Below are 25247 nucleotides of genomic sequence, written 5' to 3' on the forward strand. Positions count from 1 at the left end.
CATGTTGTTGTTCGACTGGTGCGCAAACTGAAAGCTGCGTACTGGGTTAATACCAAGTGACGGATATAAGCGACGTGCGGTGCGGGCTACAGGCGGCTCGGGGTTTGCAGTCGTGCTGTGGCTGGGCGATCGGATGGGATAGAGAGAGAAAGAGAGAGAGAGAGAGAGAGCAAGAGAGAGAGAGAGAGAGAGAGAGAACGAGGAGTGCTGCTTCTTCTTGCGAGAGAGGAGAGTTGTTTGCTCCGTCTCTTTTCTCCTCCTCTCGCTGATTTCCCAAAAAAGGGGTTCCCCTCGAGTGGAGCGGCGGAACATCGGCGAATTCGCGCTCTATTTCTCTCCACTTGAGCCGCATCGCTTAACCAGTCGGATGATTCCGACTTGTCTTACCTAGCCGTTTGGGGAAAAAAAAATAAGGTGCCCCGACTGGCTCCCAGCACCAGCGAAAATCAGACGAGGACGTAGTGCCTTGCCTTTCCTGCCACACAGACCTGCGTTACGGTAAGTAGCTGCTGCTCCACATTATCTCTCCTCTTTGAGCTTTCTTTCTTTGCGTTTTTTTTTTTTTTTTTTTTATTCAGGCAGAGTAAGGGTTGCACGGCACTCTTTTGTGCACGCTTTTTTTTTTAGTCATGTCTGGAGGACGTTGCAGAGGCAGATAATGGCCATGATGATGGAGGAGATTCCCAGGGAGTGGTACTCAGTCGGACTGGCCGTGCAATGTGTGTTATCATACCACTACCCCCTCTTCTCCTCCTCCTCCTCCTCCTCCTCCTCCTCCTCCTTCTTCTTCTACTCCTCCACCATCACCATCACCACCACCTCCACTTCCAGCAACAAAAGTGTAATGCCAAGCGATAATGTGAACAGACTGAAGTGACAAGGAGCTTGTGAACTCACTAATATTCTGGTTATCTGGAAGGATGCGCACCTGGATGTCAGTGCCACTGTGCGTGCGCATGATGGGTTGCAAACTTTATGGCTCACACGCCTGTGGCATTCACTAGGTTGCTCGTTGCATATGAATCTACTTCGGGTTTGTGCAGAAATAATCAACTAAAAGAGAGGGGGGTCCAGCATTCACTGAGATGAATGAATAGGCTAAACAATAAATGCCACAGCAATTAAGAGTTAAGACAGTGAGCTCATAAGGGATGCTGCTGTTATGACATCACTGATAAAGCTCCCCAAGGCCGAGTTGTCCACCAATGATCCTCAGCACTGTTTCAGAGAGAGGCAGCAGAGGTTTCTCTTCACACAGTCTTTTCATACTTGAATAAATTTTGCCAGGAATAGATTGAAAAAGTAAGATGAAATCAGTCGAGTGTAAATATTTCATATAGCAGCCCTTTAAATTACAGTTGCTCTGGCGTAGCATATGGAATGACTGAGTGCTTTACAAGTTCTTAACCAGATCTGGAGAAACATACAGTAATGGTTGTTTTGAATAGCGCCTCACAAACCTGCTGTATAGACAAGCACCCGATCAGCCGTGGTGAAATAAATGTTCAGATCATAAACTTAAGTGCCAAGTCCTTGCTTTAAACTTTTATTTGAGTAAAAGTACTGAAGCTGGGTTACTGAATTCACTCAAAGAATCAAAAGTGAAGATACTGGTTGTGCAGAAAAATCAATCATGCTCCTAATATAGGCCATGATTATGTATTACATTATTAGGTGTGGCTGGATGAGGTGTAACCACATTTGACTTCCCAATCTGGCGTGACCTGATACCAAGGTGCATGGGTGAGGAAAAGAAATTGTAGAAAGGTCAAGACTCCAGCAGCACATGTAGTGTACAGAACAACTATACTAGACGGACACGGTTCGGCTCGTGGCCTTCATTGACGTCACTTTGGCTGTGGCTCAGTAGGTAGAGCGGGTTGTCCATGAACCACAGGGTTAGCTGTTCAACCCCCAGAATGTGCCACATGCCGAAGTGTCCTTGAGCAAGACACTGAACCCCCGGTTGCTCCCACTGGGGTGTGAATGTGTGTGTGCTTGTGTGAGTGAATGGGTAGATGTGTCTGTGACTGTAAAGCGCTTTGAGTACCAATAGGTAGAAAAGCGCTATATAAAAGCAAGGCCATTTACCATTTCCAATCCAGGTCAGATCTCCACAAAGACTCACAGATAGATCTCAGGGATCGTGAGATGATTAACATAGTAGTAATAATAATAGTTAATAATAGTTTGTGGATTAAATCTTTAATTTGAAATCGTTCATAATTGTACTTCCTTGGACTGTAGTTGTTTGAATGACACCATGTGATGAGAATGTTTTTTGGTTTGGTTTTGTCACTGATAAAGGAGAAGTTCCTCAACTAGTTGATTGTTGCTAGTTGCATTGAAGCCCTTTTCTACATTGTTTAGTAGTCGCTAGGAATGACCTTTAGCATTTATGATTTTCTTTCCCCCTGCTTGCACAATCACAAATAAATGTTTTTGAATGGGTTCTGCTTTCTGACAAGTCTAATTTTCCAGGGCTGCCGCGAGTCTGTCCTGCAGAGCACTGATCTGCCAGGCTGCTCTGTGACACGCTCCTTTATTGTGGTTGAACATTAATCCTTTGGATTTTCTTCAGGAGGCCCATTCTTCACCACGTTTTCTCTTTGATCCGACACACCCGCGCCCCGCCTCACTAAACCATCATAAATGTCATAAAACTTAATGTAGAAGTCTCTTAATGACTCACACCTAGACCCGTCATTAAATAGCCATGCAGGACTAATAACTGGGCCGTAAAGGCAATCCACTGTGAGTTAGCAGTGGATTTCTGCCAACTTGCAAATCTAATGCTTAAATCATCAATGAAATACGTGCCATTAGGATCTTTCTGGATTAGGGATATTAACCAGGTTTTGGATATTTAATAAATCTGTGCTTATATTTGTTTATTTTATTCCAGCTCTGTGCCTCATCATTCAGCAGCACTAATCCTTTACAATATCTTGGCCTTCGTTTTATTTTCTGCATAGTTCCATAACAAATGACACAATTGTAGAGTGGAAAAAAAACTAAGAGCTTCCTTAGCTACAGTTTTGAAGCCTTTACATAACTCGACATGCAACGATTTACTTTTACAATTGCATTTTGTGTCGCTAGTTAAATTTCAAGAGAAGAAAAAAAAATATGATAACCTTACAAAACACAGTACACAAAAGCAGAGATCGCATTTTTCAACAAAAAGACCAACATTTCCCCTCTAAACCTCTCGGGTGATTTTATTTCAACAACTCTTTGAGGGACCAGGACGTAAAATCCAATCCAAAATGCAATATCTTGCAAAAAAACTAATCAAAATGCAGATTGCGGAAGAAACAAAAGCGCTGCAATTTCCTCTCCTATGGGTCACATCACGACTCCCCAAAACAGATTTATCTTGTAGCCCTTTAGAGGAGGTCACACCCTCAGATTGGAGACCCCTACAGTAGAATGTAAAGCAGCTAAAAGTGGCTCCACATTCATGCGCACAAAATGCTTGGGGTTGATCTGCCGTAAATTGTGATCATATTTCTGCAAGACAACTATCAGGATGTAGAAGCAACCAAGGCTATCAGTTTGTCATGCTAACAAGCGGATAAAAAAATGCTACGACCTAATAAAAAGGTGTGGCTGTTAGGATTATCAACATTTTCCTCAAATTATGAGTAAAGCCTCTGTACGGCTACTATACATTTACTAAAAAAATTGCTTACATGGCTTCCGCCACTTCTGAAAATCTCAGCAAAGAGACTTGTATACTGTGGGCTCTCAGAAAATTCGACCTCTGTGGTATTCAGAGCCTGTGAATACCAGAAGAGAGGGGCGTTCATATTGACCCTTGTCGTGAACGCTGCAAACACAACCCCATTTGGTGTAAGTCCTCCCCATCTATCGCTTTCTCTTTTAGAGGACTGCAGTGCTTCATTCCTTTTTATCTGGAGCATCACAAACTTTGTTGGATGGCTTGGTCTGCCATACTCGTGTTTGTTGCACCAGCTTGTGAATGTCACCACAGACACCAGATTTAAAACCCCTGTATAGTGTGAAATGCAGAGAGGTTAACCTAGTACTGATTTGCTTAATTAGCATTGTATAAACTCATTTAAGAAGCGCTTGAAAGGTACAGAGTTTCATTTAAGGATATTTTAAATAGCTGTTGTGCTACTTTTGCTTCCGTAAACATGTTACCCTCTCCAGTAAGGTGTAATGGAGGTTACAGGGCATTCCATTTTTAATTGTGCACTTTGCTACTATATACCCCAACTAACAACTTTACCTGTAATGTCTCAAAGAGCTAGAGCAGATTTCCGTGTATAGTCTTTGCAAAATGTCTGAATCCATATTTGAATGACTATAACTTTCATTTCATTTGGGTGTAATACTTAGTCAAATGTTTTGTGCACCCGTGTGTGTGTGTGTGTGTGTGTGTGTTTACTCTGGCTGTCATTTCAACAGCCCCATACAGGAGCAGCTTCTGATGAGAAGCCAGATTACTGTCATGGTTGCTTGGTTTCATTGGGAGAGGCTTGTTTATGTTCATTTGCTGTCATTGCCCCGAACAAACCTTTTACCTATATGCTATGTTAGATTAATCACATCTGCTGAACAGTTTTCATACCTCATTAATGCCTTTTATTGTACATATATTTATCTTTACCTTTTAATGTCGGCGGCTGTGAATGATGCCGCCTCAAAACGAGGGGCAGCTTTGTTTTTACGGTATGTGCATAATTTCATAATTAACCTATACGCTGGCCCTTTTACTAGGAAAGCACTGCCCTGATTGTTGAATTCATTTTTTATTGCCTTATCGTGCTCTGGTCGCCACGGTAACTCTGACACTGTCAAATCCGTTGTCACTTTGAAATTTTAATTACCAAAATATTTGACTTGGGACAGTGTGTGTGTGTGTGTCATCCTTCAGGGACGTGTGGACAGAGGTTCGAATATCAAGGTGTGTCACTTTTTGTGTTTTCTCAAGTCTGTGAACATCTTTGCTTTTCTTTGGAAGAAGAAAAAAAAACTGTTCACCACCTACTCTCTCTTCCTGTAGTCTAGTGAAAGGATGTTTGCTGGGTAGGCTCTATAATTGGACTCTTCTTCTGTATTCGAAGCTCACTAATAGAGAAACACTTTTGCTGTTGAATCTGTTAACCAAATCATACACCGACTGATCTTGTGTCAGTGACTGCATGTTGCAAATATATTACAGGTTTTTGCCCTCATTCACACACACAAAAAAAACAACTATATCATACTCGGCTGCCTGCATGGCTGATGAGGGTAAATGTTCTGCTAATACACCATTTACATGCAGTATTTTTCCACAAGTGGTGGACTTGTTCATGCAAACTCATGAACTCCCTCTTTTGTTCCTTTAACCATCTTCTGGATAAGTGTAATGTTATGATATTTATGCATCCAAAAGCCTGTTTTTATCTAAGGCTTTCATAATGTTTTACATTCTGCTCCAGCCTTGCAAACTGGTGTTTATTTTGGTAAAATGCATAGAGCTGCTTGCACACTGTGTGTTGTGCACTGCTGTAAAAAACCCAAAAGTGAGATGCATATTCTGAGTGCGCTGTATACATGTCCAATGAATGCTCCTATGACCAAAAAACTCCTGACATAGCAGACGTCATAACTGAAGAATGCTAAATGTGCGAAAAAAAACTACACCATTTACATGACCTGATAGTCAGTGTTGTGAGATGAATGTTTTTTATCCCATGTAAATTGTCCATGAATTACATGTATGATGTTTGTCAAGAAAGTTGCAGTTTGAAGTAAAAGTGATGAAGGATGAAACTGAAAACAAAAATGTAAAACACAATATTGTAAAGCGCAGCACGCCCAAAAGCTGTGTAAGCGATGGCATGATAACTTTCTTTAGAAAGTTTAGCTGTCCAGAGCTGCTGAAGATCCAGACAGAGGGATGATAGATACTGACTTCTACCTCTTGTAACACCTGACATTTGCCAGAATGGCGGCCATGTTAGTGTTATATATTGTGTGAAACGAATGTAAATCACCGAGCTGTTTCACACAAAACCATACCATATTTTACCGTCTTTACAGCACTTTAGTGACTTGCAAAATCATCTTTTAAATTGGCAAACACCACATGTTTAACTAATTGCACAGTTCAAACAGGATCAGAAAGTAATCTAACTGAGGAATATTTGTTTTTGGTCTCAAGATGGTCCACCGGAATGGACAGAACCATTATACATAATCAAACATTAAGATGCATATTTTGCTAAATGTTTTGACGAAAGCATATTTCTGGTAATATGTTTGCAACACGTGCTGGTAGTGAAGCTTCGTTTGCCTCTCTGGCTGCTGTGAAGTATGTCAAAGGGAATCCGCGAAAGAGAAACTAAAACTTACTTTGAAGTGATGCTTCTCACAGAATTTGCCTTTCCAGCATGAAACATTCAACTCCAATTGAGTTATCGACGGCTGTAAAAAGCTGTATTGGGTTTCTTTAAACAGAATCCCTTGCATAACTTCTATAATCTAATTATAAAAAATCTTCTCATGGTGAAATCTGTATCAAATGATCCTTTTGTCCTTTTATTCTGGCTATATCACAGCCATTATTATTATTATTAGAATCTTAATTACGTACTTTAGCTGTATTATGTATCCGGAGTAATACCATGTGAAGGTATATGTTTACACTGAGTTGAATTTGTTGTAACCACAAGTTCCAGTTCAATAAATATGCTGTCCCAAATCCTAACACACCTCTGAAGTTAGGTGCCCGATTAACTCTGTTTTAGTTCGCCATAGTTAGAAAGTGAAGACTATAATGTGAATGTTGCGTTAATGATTTGGACTCATGCGCATGGACACATCTTTTCTTTGGTCTGTTTTCGCCTCCAGCAGCTCTTTGAAGACATAACCGGCTGTGCTGTAGTTAAGTTAGATTTATGCTTCTGCGTCAGATCTGAGCCTTAGGTAGCTCTGTATCCTGCAACGTAGCCTGGCATACACCTTTCCAGAAATGTATCTACATGTCGCAACAGTAATAGGTCTGAAATGCATTAACACCCTTCCTGAGCAATCGGATGACAAGTGGCCATCTTCGAGTACAGGTGTGAACACATCCAGAATGTGTTGAGAACACATTTGAATGATCTGATCTCAGGCCGCATTTGGGGGTGGTCTGGGAAACATTTGACTGAATTCCTTTGGTAGTGTGGATTCACATTGAGGACTGGTCTGTTCGAACAGACAGAGCCTTTAAAAATATTCTGTCCTTGTAGCTGTTAACTAACTGAATGACAGATATATTTATACAAGTTAATTCATTTCATATCAATACACTGTGTGTGATTCTGTCATTAAAATACGTGGTGGCATGTGGTTAGCTATCGATGGGATTATGTTGACACCGGGAAAATCTCTCACAGCTTCAAACAGCATAGCGGTGATATTCCAGTGTGCATGGAAGTTGTCAGGGTTAAATTATAATCTGAGATTTGTGCAGCTTTCTAAAATAACTAATGTCAGGGCAAAGATCAATAAATTAATAATAATCCAAGTGCTTTCAATGAGAGAGAGAGAGACTTTACAGCTTGTTCCAAAATAATTGAAATCTCCCCAAGTCATGACACGCACACACAGCTGTTCCATTAGAGACAGCTTCTAATAATCAGCTACTCCACAAATGTGTTTATTTGCAAACAGAGCTTGAGATCTGATCTCAAGTGATGGCTGGGGAGGCATGTGGAGACGAATTTTTTTTTTTTTTTTAATGACTGGTGTGACCTCAGGGAACTTATAGCTGACCACTTGCCGGACAAGTGCAGAACATTCTCCAACCTTTTGCCTCCTATGTTTCTCGGACGTCTTCTCTCTTTCCCACGTTGCAGTGATTTCAGTAAAAGTCACTGTTGATCCAACGGCATCATGAGCTGCTTGGTTCCAATCACCTTTGTTTGAATTACACAGAGAAATTCGACACAACTAGCACTTTAGCTGTGTAATTGCAGAGCGATGCCAACACACCAGTGCACAAGTACAAATGTCTATACCGGTGTAGGCCACTCGCGTAGGCTACGATGTAGTCTCCGTGTAGACTTTTTGCAGAAATATAAACCTGTTGCTTTTGATTATGAAGTATGGTTGATCATTTAAACTAACTACTAAACTAACTAATTGATCTGAAAATGTGCTTAAATGAAACACACTGTGTTGGTACAAAATACTGGCGTCAGATTTAGAATCATTCAGAGCATGGCTATCTAATGTGAATGTAATTCCAGTGAATATGAATGTAATGAAAAGACATGCTGAGTGTAAGGGTGTCCAGCAGAGCAGTTTTACTGTGAGTTTCTGTTAACATTTCATTACTTTTATCTGTGGGTCTAAGCTACGGTCTCTATTCTCAATTCAAATGTTAACATTTCACTGTTTTTTTTTAATTTTAAATAGAAAGTCGTAGTTATCTCTTATGTACAGGATCAATGGATGAACACCCTCCTTTGCCCAAGTGGAGTCATCAATACAAACCAGTTTACTTGTTAGCTTTGCAGCTTTGGCGGACAGGTGTTCTCATATCAAATCTACACTCTCCACCATCTGTGGTTAAAAAAATGTGATTAGTTTTTCATGTAACAATACAGCTGATTGGATCAGCTTCCCTGAAACGTGGAGGTATTGATTATTTGACATTGCACAATGCGACAATCACTTAAGTTGCACAAACAGCTTGGCATTTAGGCATTGTTTGGAGAGTTTGAATAGGTCCATTAACTCTGCATTTTGTGTCTAATTCAGCTCTTTCACCTTTTCTGACTTTCTTCACCATTTCTTGCCATTAAATAAAGACTGGGTTTTGGATTAAGTGGCAAAGTGGCTGCTTTTATCGACAGCGGGTTCTTTTTCTTTCAGATTGCATAACCCTTTAGAATAAAACGTCTTTTCAACCCTTCTTGAGTGAAATGGGGAAAAAAACTGTCGCAGATGCTTTTTACAGACCCAAAGCAATTAAAATGGATGATCTGTGTTTTTAAGCAGTCAACAAATGCTTCCAAGGCGCAAAGAAGCTAAGAGTATGTACCTGTTTGTGTCCGGGTGTTTCAACGATCAAGCGACTGCATGTGTTACATTGATTTGGTGCTGCAGAGGCCATTTTTTTGACCGTTATGACAAACCAAATAAAATATACTGCCACTGATGAGTTTTAAATGTTAGTACGTACTTAAGTTCTAATTATCAAGAAAGTGCTCATTGCCAAACACTGTCAACTGGCAGGACATGGAGTGACAAAGTCTGTCAGACTTTTTTAATGAGGTACAGCAACTCATTCAATACATGAGGCATGCTTCTGGATGGAATAGTGCGGATATAATGGCACTGGATGGTGGCAAGCAGCAAGCACAACCTGTACATCTTGTTGAAAGGATGCTTCTAAGATCCCAGCCATGTAAACCCCTACAGTGCAGATGCCTCTTTCTTCATTGGTTAAGACACACTTTAATTATGCAGATTTTTGATCAATCTGACAAAATAAATATATAAAGGATTCAGAATACCCCCTCCAGAACTTCCCTAGCAATGCTGAGAAGGCTTTGAAACGGCATTTATCATGTATGTTGGGCAGTTTTAAATGAACAATTATGTGATTAAGTAAGTTATGTAAAATCTATTCAGTGACTGTAACATTACCGTAGTTTCAGTTGCAACATAGAACCGCTGCTTAATGAAATGCATCATAACGACTTCCTACAGTTTTTTTTTTTTTCCATGCTGGACTCTTTTGTCATGTGTTTTTTTTTTTGTGCACTTGCAGTGCTTCCTCTGTCACTTTCAATATGTGTACTAGAGTTAAGCGACATATCCCGACAATGTACACTAGAGCTTTAATGAGGCATAGCAACTCATTTTTTATACAGGAAGCATGCCTTTGACAGAGAAGTGTGGATATTATGACAGTTATTGTCGCAAGCCACACACAGAACGTGTCCATCTCACACCAGCAAGATCCCAGCAATGTAAACCTCCACTCTGCTGCTGCATCTTCTTTTATTAATAATAAAAGAAGGCTTGATGTCAAAACTTAAGTTTATGCGCAAACATTTCTATGTGGCCTTTTAGTTTATCGTTTAACTTGATTATGTAGATCTTTTGACCAATCTGACTCAATACATAGCAGCATGGAGAAGGCTTTGAAACAGCATTTAAAATGCATGTTGGACAATTATAAATAAACTATAACCTGAAAAAGTCATATTTGAGAAATCGATAACATGATTTTCTCTGGCCCTGGCTGTGACCCTAATGAGGCTATGAAATATGATCTTACTGTAGTTTCCATCAGCTGCAACCTTAAACTTCTGCTTAACGAAATACATCATGAGGACTCATGTCATTTATTACAGTGTTGCTTCCCCCTGCCACTGCCAATATGTGTACTAAAGTTAAGCAACACATCCCAACAATGCACAACTGAGTTTTAATGAGGTATAGCAACTCATTGTGAGACAGGGAGCATGCTTTCAGACAGAGAGGTGTAGGTAATGTGGCACTGGGTTGTCGCAAGACACACACACACACAACTTGTCCATCTTGATGAATCCACTCACCTTAGCACAATATTAGCTCTTTTCTCATTAAACGAAAGCACTGTTTATGTCAAAATGGGCATTTCTAGGTGGGATTTTAAATCGATTATTCAGAATGCCTCCACTAGAATTTTATTAGCAGCGTGGTGGAGCCTTTGAAACATTTAGAAGGCATGGAAAATTATAAACGAACTTTAAAAAATATATATATTTAGCATTTACACTGACTGAATTTTAATGGCTGCTGGAGGATGTGGGTGGAGATGGGTTTTTCTAAGATCCTAATGAGGCTATAAAATATGATTTTACTGTAGTTTCCATCAGCTGCAACACTAAACTAAACTGCCACGTAATGCAATGCACGATGAGTGTTTTACTTAGCAGTGTTCAGAATACGAAACTCCTTTTGTCTGGCATGTGTATCATAGTTGGAGAACATGTCCCAATAATGGACAGTAGGGTTAGTTTGAAAGGAAGTATAACTGTTGGAGGGAGGAACACCTCTCTTATTCATTTACAGTAGATGGACGGACTTGATGTATAGCCTCATGGGTTCATCTCGTTACTGTCCACCATTGTTAAGGCAGTTTATTACCTTAATGTTTTCAACTTAATTTATTTAATGAATCAAATAAATAAGAGTTGAAATGCAACCCTTTAAAGCCTTGTGCATCTATGAAATCAGCATTAATTCATAAGGATGAGTAAAATGTGACTTTAAGTGTAAGTTTTGAGTGCGTTTGCTGTCTTGTACATCTTGGAACTTGTTAAACTTGGGTAAAGGAGGAGCATTTAAACACCACATATGCCATGCACCACACGGGACACTGCTGACACCGTCTTTAAAGCCCCGATGGGGCGTCGTGTGAATTTCTCTGGACGCGTTTCGTACAGTCTTGTCTTGTGGTTGGCTGGTCGTGGTTCGGTCACGACAGATGACAGGGTGAGGCTGTCCGCCGTCGCCGTAGTGGGGGGGCCCTATAACATCCATCGCCCGTGATGTAGCGCCGTGTGTTTTTAATGCGCTCGAACCAACTTAGCTCGGATACTGCAAATATTTAGTTTCTGATTTCTCTCGGCCCCCCCACACCCCCGCCCCTCTTCACGATAAACAGCTGTTTGTCCGTCATTGGAGGACGGGGGTGTCAAGCGAGGCTGGTCCGTGTGGCAATTGGTTCAGATTAAGTTTCTGCAAATCGGTGGAAGCCCAACCAGGAAGAGCACACACACACACACACACATACACACACACACACATCTCGCAGGCAGCGCCACCGACCGTCCTCTCTCCACTCCTCCCCAGCTCTCCCAGTTTAAGGAGCTCTTCCATCGCACCAGTCCGACCGACTCTCTCCCCCTCTACACCCCTCCTTCCCCGCAGATTTCTTCGACGGCTCCCGGCTGGCAGGAGGACGCGTGGCGGCGAGCCGTAAGTTAGCACCTCGATGTTTTTTCCTCCCCTTCTTGGTTTTCCGCTGCTATTTCGCCCCCGAATGTTTGAAGTTGCTCCGGCTGGCCAGCCGTCCAGAGAGGAGCGCAGAACCCATTTTTCGCTTCGTGCACCAGAAGAAGCGATACACTGGGGCTGCTGCTATACGTGCCGTAACCTCCCAGCGCTCAACTAGGACTGCGATCGGAACAGCCAGCGAGTCGCTAATAAGGAATCCGGTCAGAAAATGTGATCAGGAGGGGCTGACTACCCTTTATTTTGCTTGTTGTGTGCGTGTATCCGTGTGTATTCGGGTAGCACCCCCTCCTCCCCTCTCCAGCCCGTATTTAGAGCCTGGCTGGCTACTTCAGATGGGCAGCTACGTCAAGCCGTACTGTATCCCATCCTACTGTAATTCCTCGGCCACTGTATGTATATATTTATATATATATTAACGCACGCAGTGTAAATGTGTGCCTTTAGGTTTGCGCGTCTTGATATCCTCGACACCTCAAGCCGATCGCGTTGGAGATCAAGCCCGAGGCTGCTGTGCAAAACAAAACATAAAGACAGCGATGTTTCAAATTCTTGTAGTGTTTTATCTGTTCTCCGTGAACCTCAGCGTGGCAGCGCCTCCTGTTTAACCTGCCTGCCACCGGCCCCGACATGGAAAATGTAAAATAAGAGCCGACGAGTCTGATCCGAATGCTGCCACCCCTTATTTATTTTTGATGTGTGTTTTAAGGGTGTCAGCGGCTCCACCTGAAAGTTAGAGGTAGAATCCTTTTTTTTTTTTTTAAAAATGAAGTGGGTGAGGTATAATCACAGGTGATTACAATGGTTCCCTGCATAACTAATGTTTTACTCTGCAAGGTGTTTGTCATGCGGCTTAGTTGAGGGCCGTGCTGTGTTTCTTGGAGCTTAAACTGAAGCACTTGTGACCTCATGTTGTCTAATTTTGAGATGAGATCATCTAAAATGTGATTCGTCCTCAGAAGGATGTTTGGATGCTTGAAATATACAGTGTTCAACAAGAAAATGCAAAATACTGGGGGTCGTGCAAAATTATTAGAGATGGGAGTGTACAAAAAAAAAAAAGAAAGAAAGGTAGTTGGGTTATGTGGCTATTTTCTGGGTTGTATATTTGTTATTGAGCGGAAGAAGTTGTTTAAACTTCTTTCATCTCTAGGTGATGTTGTTTTTTCGTTCATTCTGCAGCGAAGATTTTGTTGTGTTGCTTAAGTTCATTAGCATCTACAGTTGCTGACACCAGGGCCTGGTTCAGGCTGCTGGAGCCTGTTAACAGGCCTAACCGTTTAGCAGCTCATTACTCAAAAACAAAGTGGCTATTCTGTGCTGTTTTGTTGCGTTGTAAGATATTGCTGGCTTGATTTAGGGGGAGGGTCACCTTGAACTTGTTTTTTTTTTTTTGTTAAATAATATAAAAGTTTTCAGATACACTGATCAGCCACAACATTAAAACCACTGACAGGTGAAGTAAATGACATTGACTGACAATTCAATGTTCTGCTGGGAAACTTTTGGACCTGGCATTCATGTAGATATTACTTAGACGTGTACCGCCCACCTAGACCAGACCAGGCACCCCCACCCCATAGCAATGACACTGCTTGATCCCCAGCAGGTTGCAGCCTGACACAGACACACACACAAAAACGCTTTAGCATGAGGCCTTGACCTGTCCTCCAAATTCACTAGATCCCAAACTGATCAAGTATCTGTGGGATGATCCACAGAGGCCCCTCCCCTTAAGCCATAGGACTCAAAGACCCCACTAACAACATTCTGTTGCCAGACACCACAGGACACCCTCAGAAGGCCCATGTCCATTCTCTGATGGGTCACAACTGTTTTGGAGGCACAAGGGAGACCTACACAATATTAGGAAGGTGGTCATAATGTTATGCCTGATCAGTGTATAAACATCAGTAATTTTCATATGGCTCCTCACAGGGGAATAAAACAGTAAAATTTTATTTGAACCCTCCTGTTTAGCATGTGCAACACACTTGAAGAGTACTATCTGACTTTTCACTAAGAAAATATCACATGTAATCAAACTAAAAACATCATTTGCACAAACAAGTGAGCTCATTTTTATTTAGCTTCTCCCTTTCAAATAGCTGTCATATTTTATACTTCCAGGGGCCTACCAAACGGTGTCTGAGTTGCTTGGCAACATCCAACCAAACAGGATGCTGTTTGCAAGGCTCGGCCAGGAGTCGTTATAATCCCGACAAGTCGTAAGACAAGAAAAGAGAAATTTACACTGATTGCTGTCAGTCTGAACAACCGAACATCGGCGTGTTCTGCAGCAATTATTAAAAGAGCCGAGGAGAGGTTACATGGCACTCTTTGTCTGTCACACACGCACAGCCTGCCTTCTCTCTCTCTCCCCCGGTGTCTCGTTCTCACTCGTGCCTCCCTCGCTCCATCTCTTAATATTTTCTGTGCAGTTTGAGTCCGCTCTGCAGCTGCCCCTTAGCCTCGGGCTAGCTCTTCATTTAAGTTGAACTGTACTTAGATAGTCACTTGAATGCGGTACTTATCTATGATTACGTTAATTTATAGCACAGAACCGTCTCTTGCATCTGGTTAAACTGTGCGGTTACTAAAAGTTAATGCACACCTTCCAACCAATCAGAATCCAGAGTTTCCAGTGGCCATGATATAATTATTGTTAACATATTCATCACTGGTCTAAAAATGCTTAATTACATACTATACTGTACTTAAAACATGAAGAATGTGTTCAAACCTACTAAACATGCCTGTAAATACGTAAATATGTAAATGTCTTATAATAGTCATTTGTCAGAAATATTTCATATGGGTATCCTTCTTAATAGCATTCAGTACGTGTTTGTACACTAGTTAGGAATGGATCCAGGTGGAGTTGCACAGAGACATTAACAAACACTTTTCAAACTACATTACGGCGTTCATTTTTCATGTTTGCATAGGGGATAATCCACTGTGTATTAATCATCTACTTTCAGTATCAGATTTGGTTTCTCTTCTGCTTTTATGATGTTGTTATCCCTTTAATCTTTATCTTGGGACCCGTTGGAGGTAACCCATACGTTTGGATCCACAGGCTATCGCTTTGAACACGGGGCCTGTTATCGCATTTCATGTGCAAGTCTCAGAATGACTCTCAATTTGTGCGTGGTTTTCGTTTCTGTGTTTGGAGTGGCTGCTTGAAATTGTGTGGCAGTTGTATGGCTTTCAGCAGTGGGGAATTTAGAATTGAACCTTTGTGCTCAGTAGTAACTGTGATGTGTGTGGTGTTTGATTATTGTTTGCTGCGCTGCACTGGACTTTTAACTCACGGCTGATTTGAACTTATAACCGACTTTAAATTGTGGGTCCTCTCTGATGCTGTCGATTCCTCGTTTAAATCCATCTGGGCTGCTGCGTGACGCAGACGGTCTTAAGAGTCTTGAGAAATCATCATAAGTCTCATCATAAAAAGTCTCCCGGTGCGATCACTGCTTGATGCTCTGAGAGGAACTGATGATCTGTTTTCTAACCAATTAGATACAGAGCGGGGGTCATTGATCTTCCCGTAAATGTGAAATTACTTCCTGAGAATCACCCGGCCAGCCTGTGTTTAAAGAACCAAATTGCCGTTTGTCCAGTGCACTGCCGAACGAGATAATATCTCGCAGGTTATTCTTCCCACAGGTTACCCACCTCCACTCCTTAGCAGTGACCCCAGACTGCTGGTGGACTTTGTGGTTTTGGAAACAGCATAAAAGCGCAGACAGCTTTTGAACTGGGGTTAGTTTAAGGATAAATACAGGCTTTAAAGTTACTTTAAATAAAAATAAAAATGAATTCTCTGATTATTGTGGTACTTTACATGAAACTGGCACATTCTGTGGTTTTCTTGAATTCTAATGAATAAAGGATTTTAGGTAGGAAGTATGTCATTCAGGTATTGAATTGCAGTCTTAGCCAGCAAGGTCGCACCACTAAACTAATTACATCTGGTCTGAGAAGCACAGCCTGGAGTTAGATGTCCTGTGACATTGGAAAGACGGAGGGAGACGCTGCCTGAGTTTGTCATTCATTAACATGCTGTCGTTGTCCGTGAGCAGATCGCGGATAATTGATACATTATCTTTTATTTCAAGGCATTATATGCTCTGGTTTTCTGCGGTGTAGCATAGCATAGAAATGCAAACCGCTCTTAAACACTATGGAAAAGGAACCTCAGAGCCCCGGAGCTGATATCGTATTGGCCATTGCCAGGAACACTCACGCTGCAGCCTTGATCTGCCTTCGCGGTGCGCAAGCCCAGTCAGACTGGGGCCGACAAAATCCAACATGTTTGAAAAATCTTGTCAGGCATGGACTGTTAATGAGTCGTCAGTTGGGCTAAAGTCTCAGGCCGCCAGGCTGCAGACAAATCTGCACCAGGCATCAGACCTCTCGGTGCTTCGTGCAGCCTTACTAGTCTGAACAGATGCCCTGGCCTGTTCAGCTACAGAGAGAAGAAACTAGAAAACCTTACAGTGATAAGACCTGTGACTATTTTTTTCTTTTTTAAAATCTTCAATCTGATCTAAAGCTCATACAGGGAATGATTAGAGTAACTTTGCATGACAAAGTATCTGTTCACAGTTTAACATGAGGAGAATAAAGAGGTCAGTACATACTTTAAAGAAGTGTATGTTTGTGTTTTTAAGGCGGAGGACATTTTTCAAAAGGAGAGTTGAATGATGGGAATGTCTTTTTACATTCGGTGTAGTGGGCTCGATGCAGTTTTTATCTTTGTGGTGCAAACTGGTATTTAAACCTCTAACCACCTCCAGTGTACCAATACACTGCTTTCCCCTTTCCCCTAAACACTACAGTAAAGTCAAGGTCTGAACAGTTAAACATATGCCGTATGAGTCATTTAAATGGAGCATTTTCACAAATACTCTCCAGCTGACTGTTTGCTGCTAATTGACTTTAATTGCTCCATGATTTCACAGTGAGCTCTGGTGATAATGTCGTACGGTAGAAATAAAAAACTCCTCTAAATAATATCGATACTGAGACAAGAAATGTAAGCAATTAAACTAAAATGATTAAAAATGTCAAGTTTTTAAATTGGCATTTAGTCAGCTTTGTTTGTTTGTATTTTCTTTCCTCCTCTGTTGAGCTCATTGTTGGAGTGAGGCCGTTTTGGCATTTTGCTTTTCAGACCAAACATTTCAGACTTCACAATTGGCCTTAACAAGCTGTTACTTGCATGCTGCGTGCATGCTAGGTGATAAGGCAAAGAGTGTGGTGAATGAATGACAGAGTGCATCGGCTTCTCTAGTGCAGTATAAAACCCATCATAGCGAGAGGATCCCGTACCATAGCTGGAGCTCCCCATATGATCAAATAAAGCCTGATTACAAAACCATTCAGCTGAATTTATTCATCATTAAGCTCCTTTATGTGCTGAATCAGATGTCATGTTTAAATCCAAGCTGAAGGCTTATGTAAGATGGTCAGTGTCTTTGTCACTACAACACAGATGACCAAGCTTTGTCAAGGTTTAAGTCATGGCCGTAAATGGTCCCTACATGTATGTTAATATACATATCATTGACATCACTTCCTGACTGCTTGATGATCAATTCTGTTCTGATCCAGAAGTAGACAAAACTGTGTTAAGTCAAAAAGATCTTGAACATGTTTAGAAACCAGCTCTGCAGGGATCCAATTAAAAACTTTGTAGGTAATTTGAAGTGTAATTTACTAGCCGCCTACTGGTACAGCATGTAGATATTAAAACTAGGACAAACTGGATTTTTGACCACTTGTCTGTTTCTTATCTCTAGGCCCTGTGGAGAAGCATGTGATGACTCACGCAAGGCAGAAAGGTTCCCTAAAGCAGAGCCACAGCAGTTCTGAGTGGTTGGACGACAGGCATCTGTGGCCACATGGTGGCGCCATGGGCGGCGCCTGGACTGAGCGCACGTTACGATTCGGCAGGACAAAGAAGATAAATGAGATCATCAAACAAGAGAAGGATATTTCGAGGAAGATGAACAACAAGAAAGGAAAAGCAGAAAGATCGGATCAGAAGCGGAAGCTGGACCGAAGGCGCGACAAGAAACGGGACAGAAAGTTGTATCCTTTGCGGGGGAGGGCTGGGAATTCAGATGGGGAAGGGCTCAGCTGTCATGTCCTCCTTACCCGACTGGAGGAAAGCATTCGGGAAAAGGAGAGTTCTAAGGAAAGGGAGCGAAAAGACAGCCGCAAACAGTTAGTGCTCAAGTCCAAATCCAAAAAAGGGAAAAACAGTGAAAGAAAAGAGACAAAGAAGTCATTACCAAAAACCAAATTAAAACCAAGCTGCTTAAGTTATGACGAGTGTATTGGTTTGGGAGTCCTGCAACCACGGAAGCGTAGACTGGCCTCTCTCAATGCTGAGGCAGTAAACAGTCTCCTTCTTGAAAGAGCCACTGACCCCCAGCCTGCAGTCAAACAGGCCAGGAGACAGGAAGAAACCACGAACGAAGGGTCATCTCTGGATGCAGATCCATCCAGAAGTGGTGTACCTGGAAGTCTGAAGGCTTCACGAGGCAACGTTAGTAAAGTCTCAACATCTCACGAACTTGAACTGTGCCAAAGCTCTAAGGCGGTCAAGAAGACCAAAGTTAACAGAGGTGACGAGAGTGTGGGGATGAGTCTCGAATGTCTACATGCCCCCACGCCCAGACGACTGGCTGGACTCAATGCCGCGGCCCTGCTGAAGTTAACCAGTACCTCTGCCACCAGTAAACAGAGAGTTAAGGCTGCACCCACGGCTACTATCACATCAGACTCTAAGGCTCCTGCTGCGGTCTCGACCCCAAAGCAGCACACCAGGGTCAAACTCCAACACAAGGGACGCACACAAAAGCAGGATGGGAAAAAGGTCCCTCCCATGCATAGTGGCTGTGCAGCCTGCAAGAAGAAGGCAGACTTTGAGCCCAAGGTTGAGTGGGAGACAGGCAGCTGCACCCATCGACTGACCAAACCAGGCTACCAGTCACGCAGTATGCTAGCGTACCCACTGAAACAAGTGAAGGAAGAGCAGCTGGAGACCGAACTGAGCCCATACTACTGCTGTCCTCCAGAGGGCTCAGTGGAATACTGCCACCGCTTGGCCTTCTTCCTAGGCCAGCAGCCCTACGGAGAATCAGATGATCAGCCTCTTAACTCAGCTATGACCCCTGTGAAGCGCGAGTGCCTAGTAACCTCACCGTCCCTGACACATTCCCACCCGCACACAGCCCTCACCCTCAGCCCTCACCCCTGCCTCTGCACCGCAGACCACTGCTTCTCCAGCTATTACGTTCACATTGCCCACCCAACGCACACTGGAACAACTTCAGCTACCCTGGCCTCGAGACCTCTGAACTTTTCCTCCTCTGGTTTGTGCCCTAGTCGTATGACTGGTTCCAAACTGCTGGGACAGCAGGTGTCCCACGCCTCTGGGATAGGCCACCCCGCCTGCTGCAACTCTGTGACTTCGCCCTGTTATGGCGAAGCCTGCGGGATTGGTGGCTACACTTACAGGGCCATGCCTCCCGTCACTAGCAGGGGTTGTTCTTTCAGCACAGGATGCACTGGATGCACCCACAGCATCAAAACAGGTGAGAGGAAAGTTGGTTGATAGAACTGTTTCACCTGCAATAAAACCATGTGCTACCATGTTTCTTAATGAAAAAATAGGCCTTTTTCTTTGGAGCAAGCTCAATGTTTTCTCCTCTGTGGCGTCGCTTGTTTGCTTCAGTCGTCTTTAGCCTTCTTTGTACAGCTGTCATTATGAAAGAAACCTTTATCCCACTGTTCTACTTGGATCACGTTATTACGTACAGAACCAAAGAGTCCTTTGTTATTAAATGATGTGCCGCGAGCAAATTGTGAGGGCCAACAAGTGTGAACATTTCTGTTTTATGTTGTCCTTTTTTGTGGGCATGAGCTTTCAAAGTGCTTATAGCTTGAGGGGCCGACTTAGGTATACAGTATTTTTGATAAGGAGCTGCAGGCAGGTTGTAATGTTTTCCGTAGCAAATGTGTTTATATATAGTTGACTGATGAATAAGATAAAAGACTGAGGTTTCTTTTAAGCAGATTTACCGGGGAACCATGCAATCCAGTAACAAAAGCGACTGAACCTGGCTAATATGAAAATGCTTTTCACTGTTTATGAATTCAAAAGCGCCTTTTCTCAGTATTACTTTCACCCTTTACTTTCCCAGAGGGTTACTCCTCCCCTCAGGGTGACCACAGCCCCTCCCATCTGGTTCCCCCCACCATGCCCATCTCCAGCTGCCCTCTATCCAGCGTGCCCACTTCCACCCAGACTAAACCCCACCTGCTGAACCCCCTGTCTGGGCGAGACCAGCCCCAGCCCAGGTTGAAGCTAGCCAAGGAATGCCCGCAGAGCACCAAGGCCTCCAACGGCTCCCTGTCCACGGGCCGCACTCGGCTGGTGACGAAACAGACGCCCCCCGTGCCAAGCCTCAGCACCACCAAACAAAAGAGAGTCAGCCGGAGGCGCGCTACCAACGGCTGGCGGCCTGTTGGCATGCCCACAGAGAGGGAGGTCTTCATCGCGGTAGGTTATTGTCACCACAACATTTTACAGTGAGGATGTGCAAGAGATCAGAGAGCGTCTCGTCTGGTTGTCTCTTTAGTCTCTTGTATTCCAATACTTAACGACACCCTGCTAGTAGAAACCTTAGCATGCATGCAGCTGCCTCGCAGAAGGACAAAAAAAATCAGCTCTAGAGGGAAGAAGATAATTGTGTTTTGACCATACAGCTTCGTCTGACAGATTCCTCACATTCTTCTTTTGTCCTTATAATGAGAATTATATCTGCTCTTGTTGTTTGTGTGTGTGTGTGTGTGCGTTTGTGTCTCAGGGAGAGGATGAGACTGCCCTACGGCAATGTTACGAAGGAGTCGAGAGAGACGGTGAAGTGATACGTGTCAGGGACACGGTGCTGCTACGATCAGGCCCCAGGAAGAAATCTCTCCCATATGTTGCCAAGATATCAGCGCTGTGGGAAGATCCCAAAACAGGTAACGGAAACGAGGGGAGAGGGAGATGTTGAACAGATACAGCGGCATATGTTCATGGATGGATGGTCGAAGGGACATATGGTCGAGATTGTTTACCCGTGTGTGTGTGTTTGTGTCAATGTGCTGCCACAGGAGAGCTAATGATGAGTCTCTTCTGGTACTACCGACCTGAGCACACGCAGGGAGGACGAGATCCCAGCGCACACTGTGAGGTGAGGCTGGAATGGACCGGAGCAAAGATGACATTTTCCCCAGTTGTGCAGGCAAACAGCAGTAGCACACCGAACAATTGTTTGCGCGCGACAAACAAATAAACAAACATTCACAGGAAGAAAACCAGGCAAAATGAAAAATCTCAATTCTGTTTGATTCATTTAATTAGTTGTAATTAGTCGACCCAAGTTAATAAATGTCAAAACACGTGATGTAACCATAAAATTTAGTAGAGTATTTATTTCAGTTATTATTTATTTCAAATGAGTTTGATCATCACTAAGTCTTGGTCAGCTGATTAACTGCCACCATAATTAGACAAGTAAATTATAGCGAGGTGTTCAAATTTTCATTACTTGTCTAAAAAATGTTGTGTTCTAAAACAGATATTTACATGATGTCCTCACATACAGGATATAACACATTAAAAATGACCGTGCTTGTCTGTGCACAAATATTGAGATGCAGACTGTTGTTGGAGACATCATTATCTTTCATTCAGCAGCCTTGAAGCAGTTGATAGTTGGTTCAGTCTAACCACAGTGCCAGAAATGATGATATCTCTCCGACCTCAGTCTTACACAGACCAAGATGAGGGAAAAACACAGTTTCTCTGCTAGAAAATGGAGTTGTGTTTAGGATGAATGTAACGGTTCACCCTTTCCTTAAGGGTGAACCCCAAAAGATTGGGGTTTTCCTTGTATGGCGCCACCAAAACTAGTACACACAGGCTCAGTTCTGTTGCACATGAACATGTTACAATTCCTTCTGTCCTCACAGTTGAAAAGAGTTGTCATTTGTTCAGCACAATAGGAAACACTTGTGATGAAGTGACACTGTACACCCACTGTTGGTTTCAGAATGAGATTTTCGCCTCTCGGCATCAGGATGAGAATAGTGTGGCCTGCATTGAAGACAGATGCTACGTTCTCCCTTTAGCCCAGTACTGTAGGTAAGTAACGTGCACACAAACACTTCAGTGAGAGTTGTTAGCAAGTCTTTTCAGAAGGTCTGGAGCCATTCCTTTTAATTAACACCTCAGCTACTGAGATGCGTGGAGGCCTGTTTTTCTAGTCACACATTGGTGACTCTGCAACTGTTAATGACTTTGAGGGAACATGAGGACATGAAAATGTGCATAGACATAATTCGTGATTATCCAGTTTCAGCAGGCTGATGATATCGATGATTTATTCTTGATTTCACAGCCAAGAGTATCACCTTTTGATTCTTGTCCTCCCTTAGATTTTGTGCCTTGGTGAAGCGGCGTGCCGAAGGCACTCCACCTGGCAGTGCCAGCATGGTGCCCTGCCGCCCTGACTTCGCCCCCCCTTCCCACCGCTGTGTGCCCACAGACGTCGACCCCGAGTTGGTGTATCTCTGCCGGCACGTCTACGACTACCGCTACGGACGCATCTTGAAGAACCTGCAGTAGAGGGTGGAGGGGCTGTCGTACCTATGAATTAATCATCACGTAGCTCCCCCTCCTGCACATAGGAGGGTAGGCTGAAGGACTGAACACCCCTGTCTTTACTGCTGAGCACCTCACAGTCAGAAGGAAGGAGGGTGATGGGATGGGGCTGTCTTTGGCGAGGCAAACATAGTGACACATTTTAAAGCACAGATCCCTTTAGTTGACCACAGAAGGGTTAGAATGTCATAATTAAATCCATCTCGGTTAGAGCACCAATATTTCCTGGCTGATTTTTCAGCTTCTGCCACAAGTTTAACGGAGGCTTGTGTACCCCCCTCCTTCCACCCCGATCCTTTCCCTGCAGGAATTCTGAACACCAGGCTAATCTGGGCTACTTGTCTTCGTGTTTTCCCCGAAGCATCGCAGCACAACAATCATGTCTGTACCATTTGTAAGCCAATGGCTCAGGGATGGTCCGGTGCTAAGGTGCTTCCGGGGAACACAAGCCTGCACTGTCAGCTCAATGTTAACGGTGGTCAACCAGCCAAGCCGAAGGAGCAGCTAATGGAGAGTGTCGTCTCATTTCTCCTGATTTGTCTCTGTGAGAGAACGGAGGGTTGTCAGTGAGGACAGACGGATAAACGTGGGCGCGTGTGGTGGTTTTTTAGGAGGCTTTCAGGCAATCAAACCAAACAAGCAGCTTTAGAGCAAGTGGAGCTCTCTCTATTACTAAGTCCCTTCTCCTGAAACTGACAGAAACGCTTTCATCTGGAGTGATGCTGAAACTAAAACACTGTACCTGAAGAGAGATTGTGAGGCGGAGCTTTCCTTATGAACTTGGCCCAAGAGCAGGGCTTCTTCAGCTTCACATCAGGACATTAAATTGGCATGTAATTGATTTAATTAGATAAAACACACGACAACAACAACCATCTTCTGAGCCACATTGGTCTGTCTTGAAGAAGCCTTGTTCTAGAAAGGCTCTGCTAAGGCGTTGTCGTTGTTTTTGTCCTAGAATGACCACCTTTACCGCTCTCTGTGACTTGCCTTATGACTTGCAGGGAGACCTTCAGGCAGCTATTCTCACCACATACAACTAGGAAGTGGTAGAACGGGTGTACCTGTTGTCCCAAAAGATAGGTTTCATTTGTCTGCGGACTAACTGAACTCGATCAGTGGAGACGCACATGGAGAATGTGCTGGTTTAGGGCTGCGAATAATGCTTTGAAAAGCAGTTTGGCTTTGCATTTTGAATGTCTTGTCTTGTCAAAAGTGGAAAGATATTCAATTTACCAACAGTTACGACAAACAGAAGCGCCAAGTGGTCACATTAAGAGGCCAGCACACAGTAATATTTGTCATTTTTTCGCCTTCTCCCAAAAAAAAAAAAAAAATTGGATTAACCAATTGTTGCAGCTCAACACTGGCCACAAATACAGTACAGTTTTCATGAAGTCGATCCAGCCTTTCGTCTGGGAAATGTCTTTTCTACCCAGTCCAATTCTACACCCAGACTTATCCCTCCACCCCCACCCCCCCACCCACCACCACCACGATAAACCAAAGGATGTCAAACAAGCCAGAATTCCCGTCTCCTCCCTCGCACTTCTCCTCCTCCTCCTCGTCAGCACTTCTGTCCTTCTTCCCTCTTTATATTGCACTAATCCATTCCTTAATTACATCAAACATGTTTTCACTTGGTTCAGTTCCGGCTACTAATATCTTAGCGAGGTGGGGGCTCACTGTATATCCCTTGCTTGTGTGTGTGAGTGTGTGTGTTGTACCTTTAGAAGGGAACAGTAAGGACTTCATGGCTGCTTTTGTCAGTGCAAACTGTGTCTTTCTGTTATTTCAGCGGTAGAGGAGTCGGCCAACGTGTTCGTCGGCGTGATGAATCTCATGGAATATATACAGTATATATATATGTATTACTCGAGTCATTCCTTTTGAGTGCTTGATCAGCCCTTATATAAATATACAGTATATATATATATGTGTGTGTGTGTGTGTGTGTGTGTGTGTGTGTGTGTGTGTGTATATATATATATATATATATACACACACACACACACACACACACACGTATGTATGTATCCACACTGTTAATGTGATTAGAGCTCTAAAAGGCACCTGGATGGAAGCCTGACTTGCTGTGCGGACGAACGTAGCACCACGTTAGACGTGTATTTGAGCTGAAGGGGATTGGGGTGGGGTGGGGGTTCGACTGATACTTTAAACTGAGTTGTGGTGGATTTGAAGCCGCTCTCTTTCATTGCCTTTTAACCTGCAAGTGTTTTACTGTCACTCAGAGAACGAGTTGTGTTGGAGTGTGTGTGTGCGTGCGTGCGTGCGTGTGTGTACCTTTTAAAAACAGAAAGAGTACCCGATCGCTTTCCTACACGGCAAAAACACCCCTTCCTTCGACATTGGATGAGCCTTCAAAACATGCAGAAGCCATCTTGTTTCTCTATTTGAGCAGCATGAATTCTAAACCTGAAGCAGAATCAAATCCCCAACATTTATTTATATGAATCCCCCAGGTTCTTCAAAG

The 25247-nt window shown here is 43.1% G+C and overlaps 1 protein-coding gene across 2 annotated transcripts; it reads left to right on the forward strand.

The window, feature by feature from the left end:
* LOC311499686 (bromo adjacent homology domain-containing 1 protein) lies at positions 1-24708 on the forward strand. Of its 2 annotated transcripts, none has more exons than XM_084560772.1 (7): positions 1-498; positions 17832-19634; positions 20244-20602; positions 20910-21069; positions 21202-21281; positions 22143-22234; positions 22528-24708. In XM_084560772.1, exons 2-7 carry the CDS (start codon positions 17852-17854, stop codon positions 22715-22717), a joined length of 2664 nt encoding a protein of 887 aa, XP_084416898.1. In that variant the 5' UTR covers positions 1-498; positions 17832-17851; the 3' UTR covers positions 22718-24708. The 2 variants fall into 2 exon arrangements, with proteins under 2 accessions (XP_084416898.1, XP_084416897.1); XM_084560771.1 differs by lacking the exon at positions 1-498 and adding an exon at positions 11806-11985.
* Positions 24709-25247: the final 539 nt, after the last annotated feature.

This window comes from Chelon labrosus, assembly GCF_963514085.1.
Source record: "Chelon labrosus genome assembly, chromosome: 14".
In the NCBI taxonomy this organism is placed as follows: domain Eukaryota; kingdom Metazoa; phylum Chordata; class Actinopteri; order Mugiliformes; family Mugilidae; genus Chelon; species Chelon labrosus.

What these genes read in the sequence shown, in the direction of transcription:
- LOC311499686 (XM_084560772.1), top strand. Translation starts at nt 17,852, where the DNA reads ATGACTCACGCAAGGCAGAAAGGTTCCCTAAAGCAGAGCCACAGCAGT. An exon ending in AGAGGGAGGTCTTCATCGCG is followed by an intron (nt 20,603 to 20,909) that starts GTAGGTTATTGT and finishes TTTGTGTCTCAG; the next exon opens with GGAGAGGATGAGACTGCCCT. An exon ending in CCTTTAGCCCAGTACTGTAG is followed by an intron (nt 22,235 to 22,527) that starts GTAAGTAACGTG and finishes GTCCTCCCTTAG; the next exon opens with ATTTTGTGCCTTGGTGAAGC.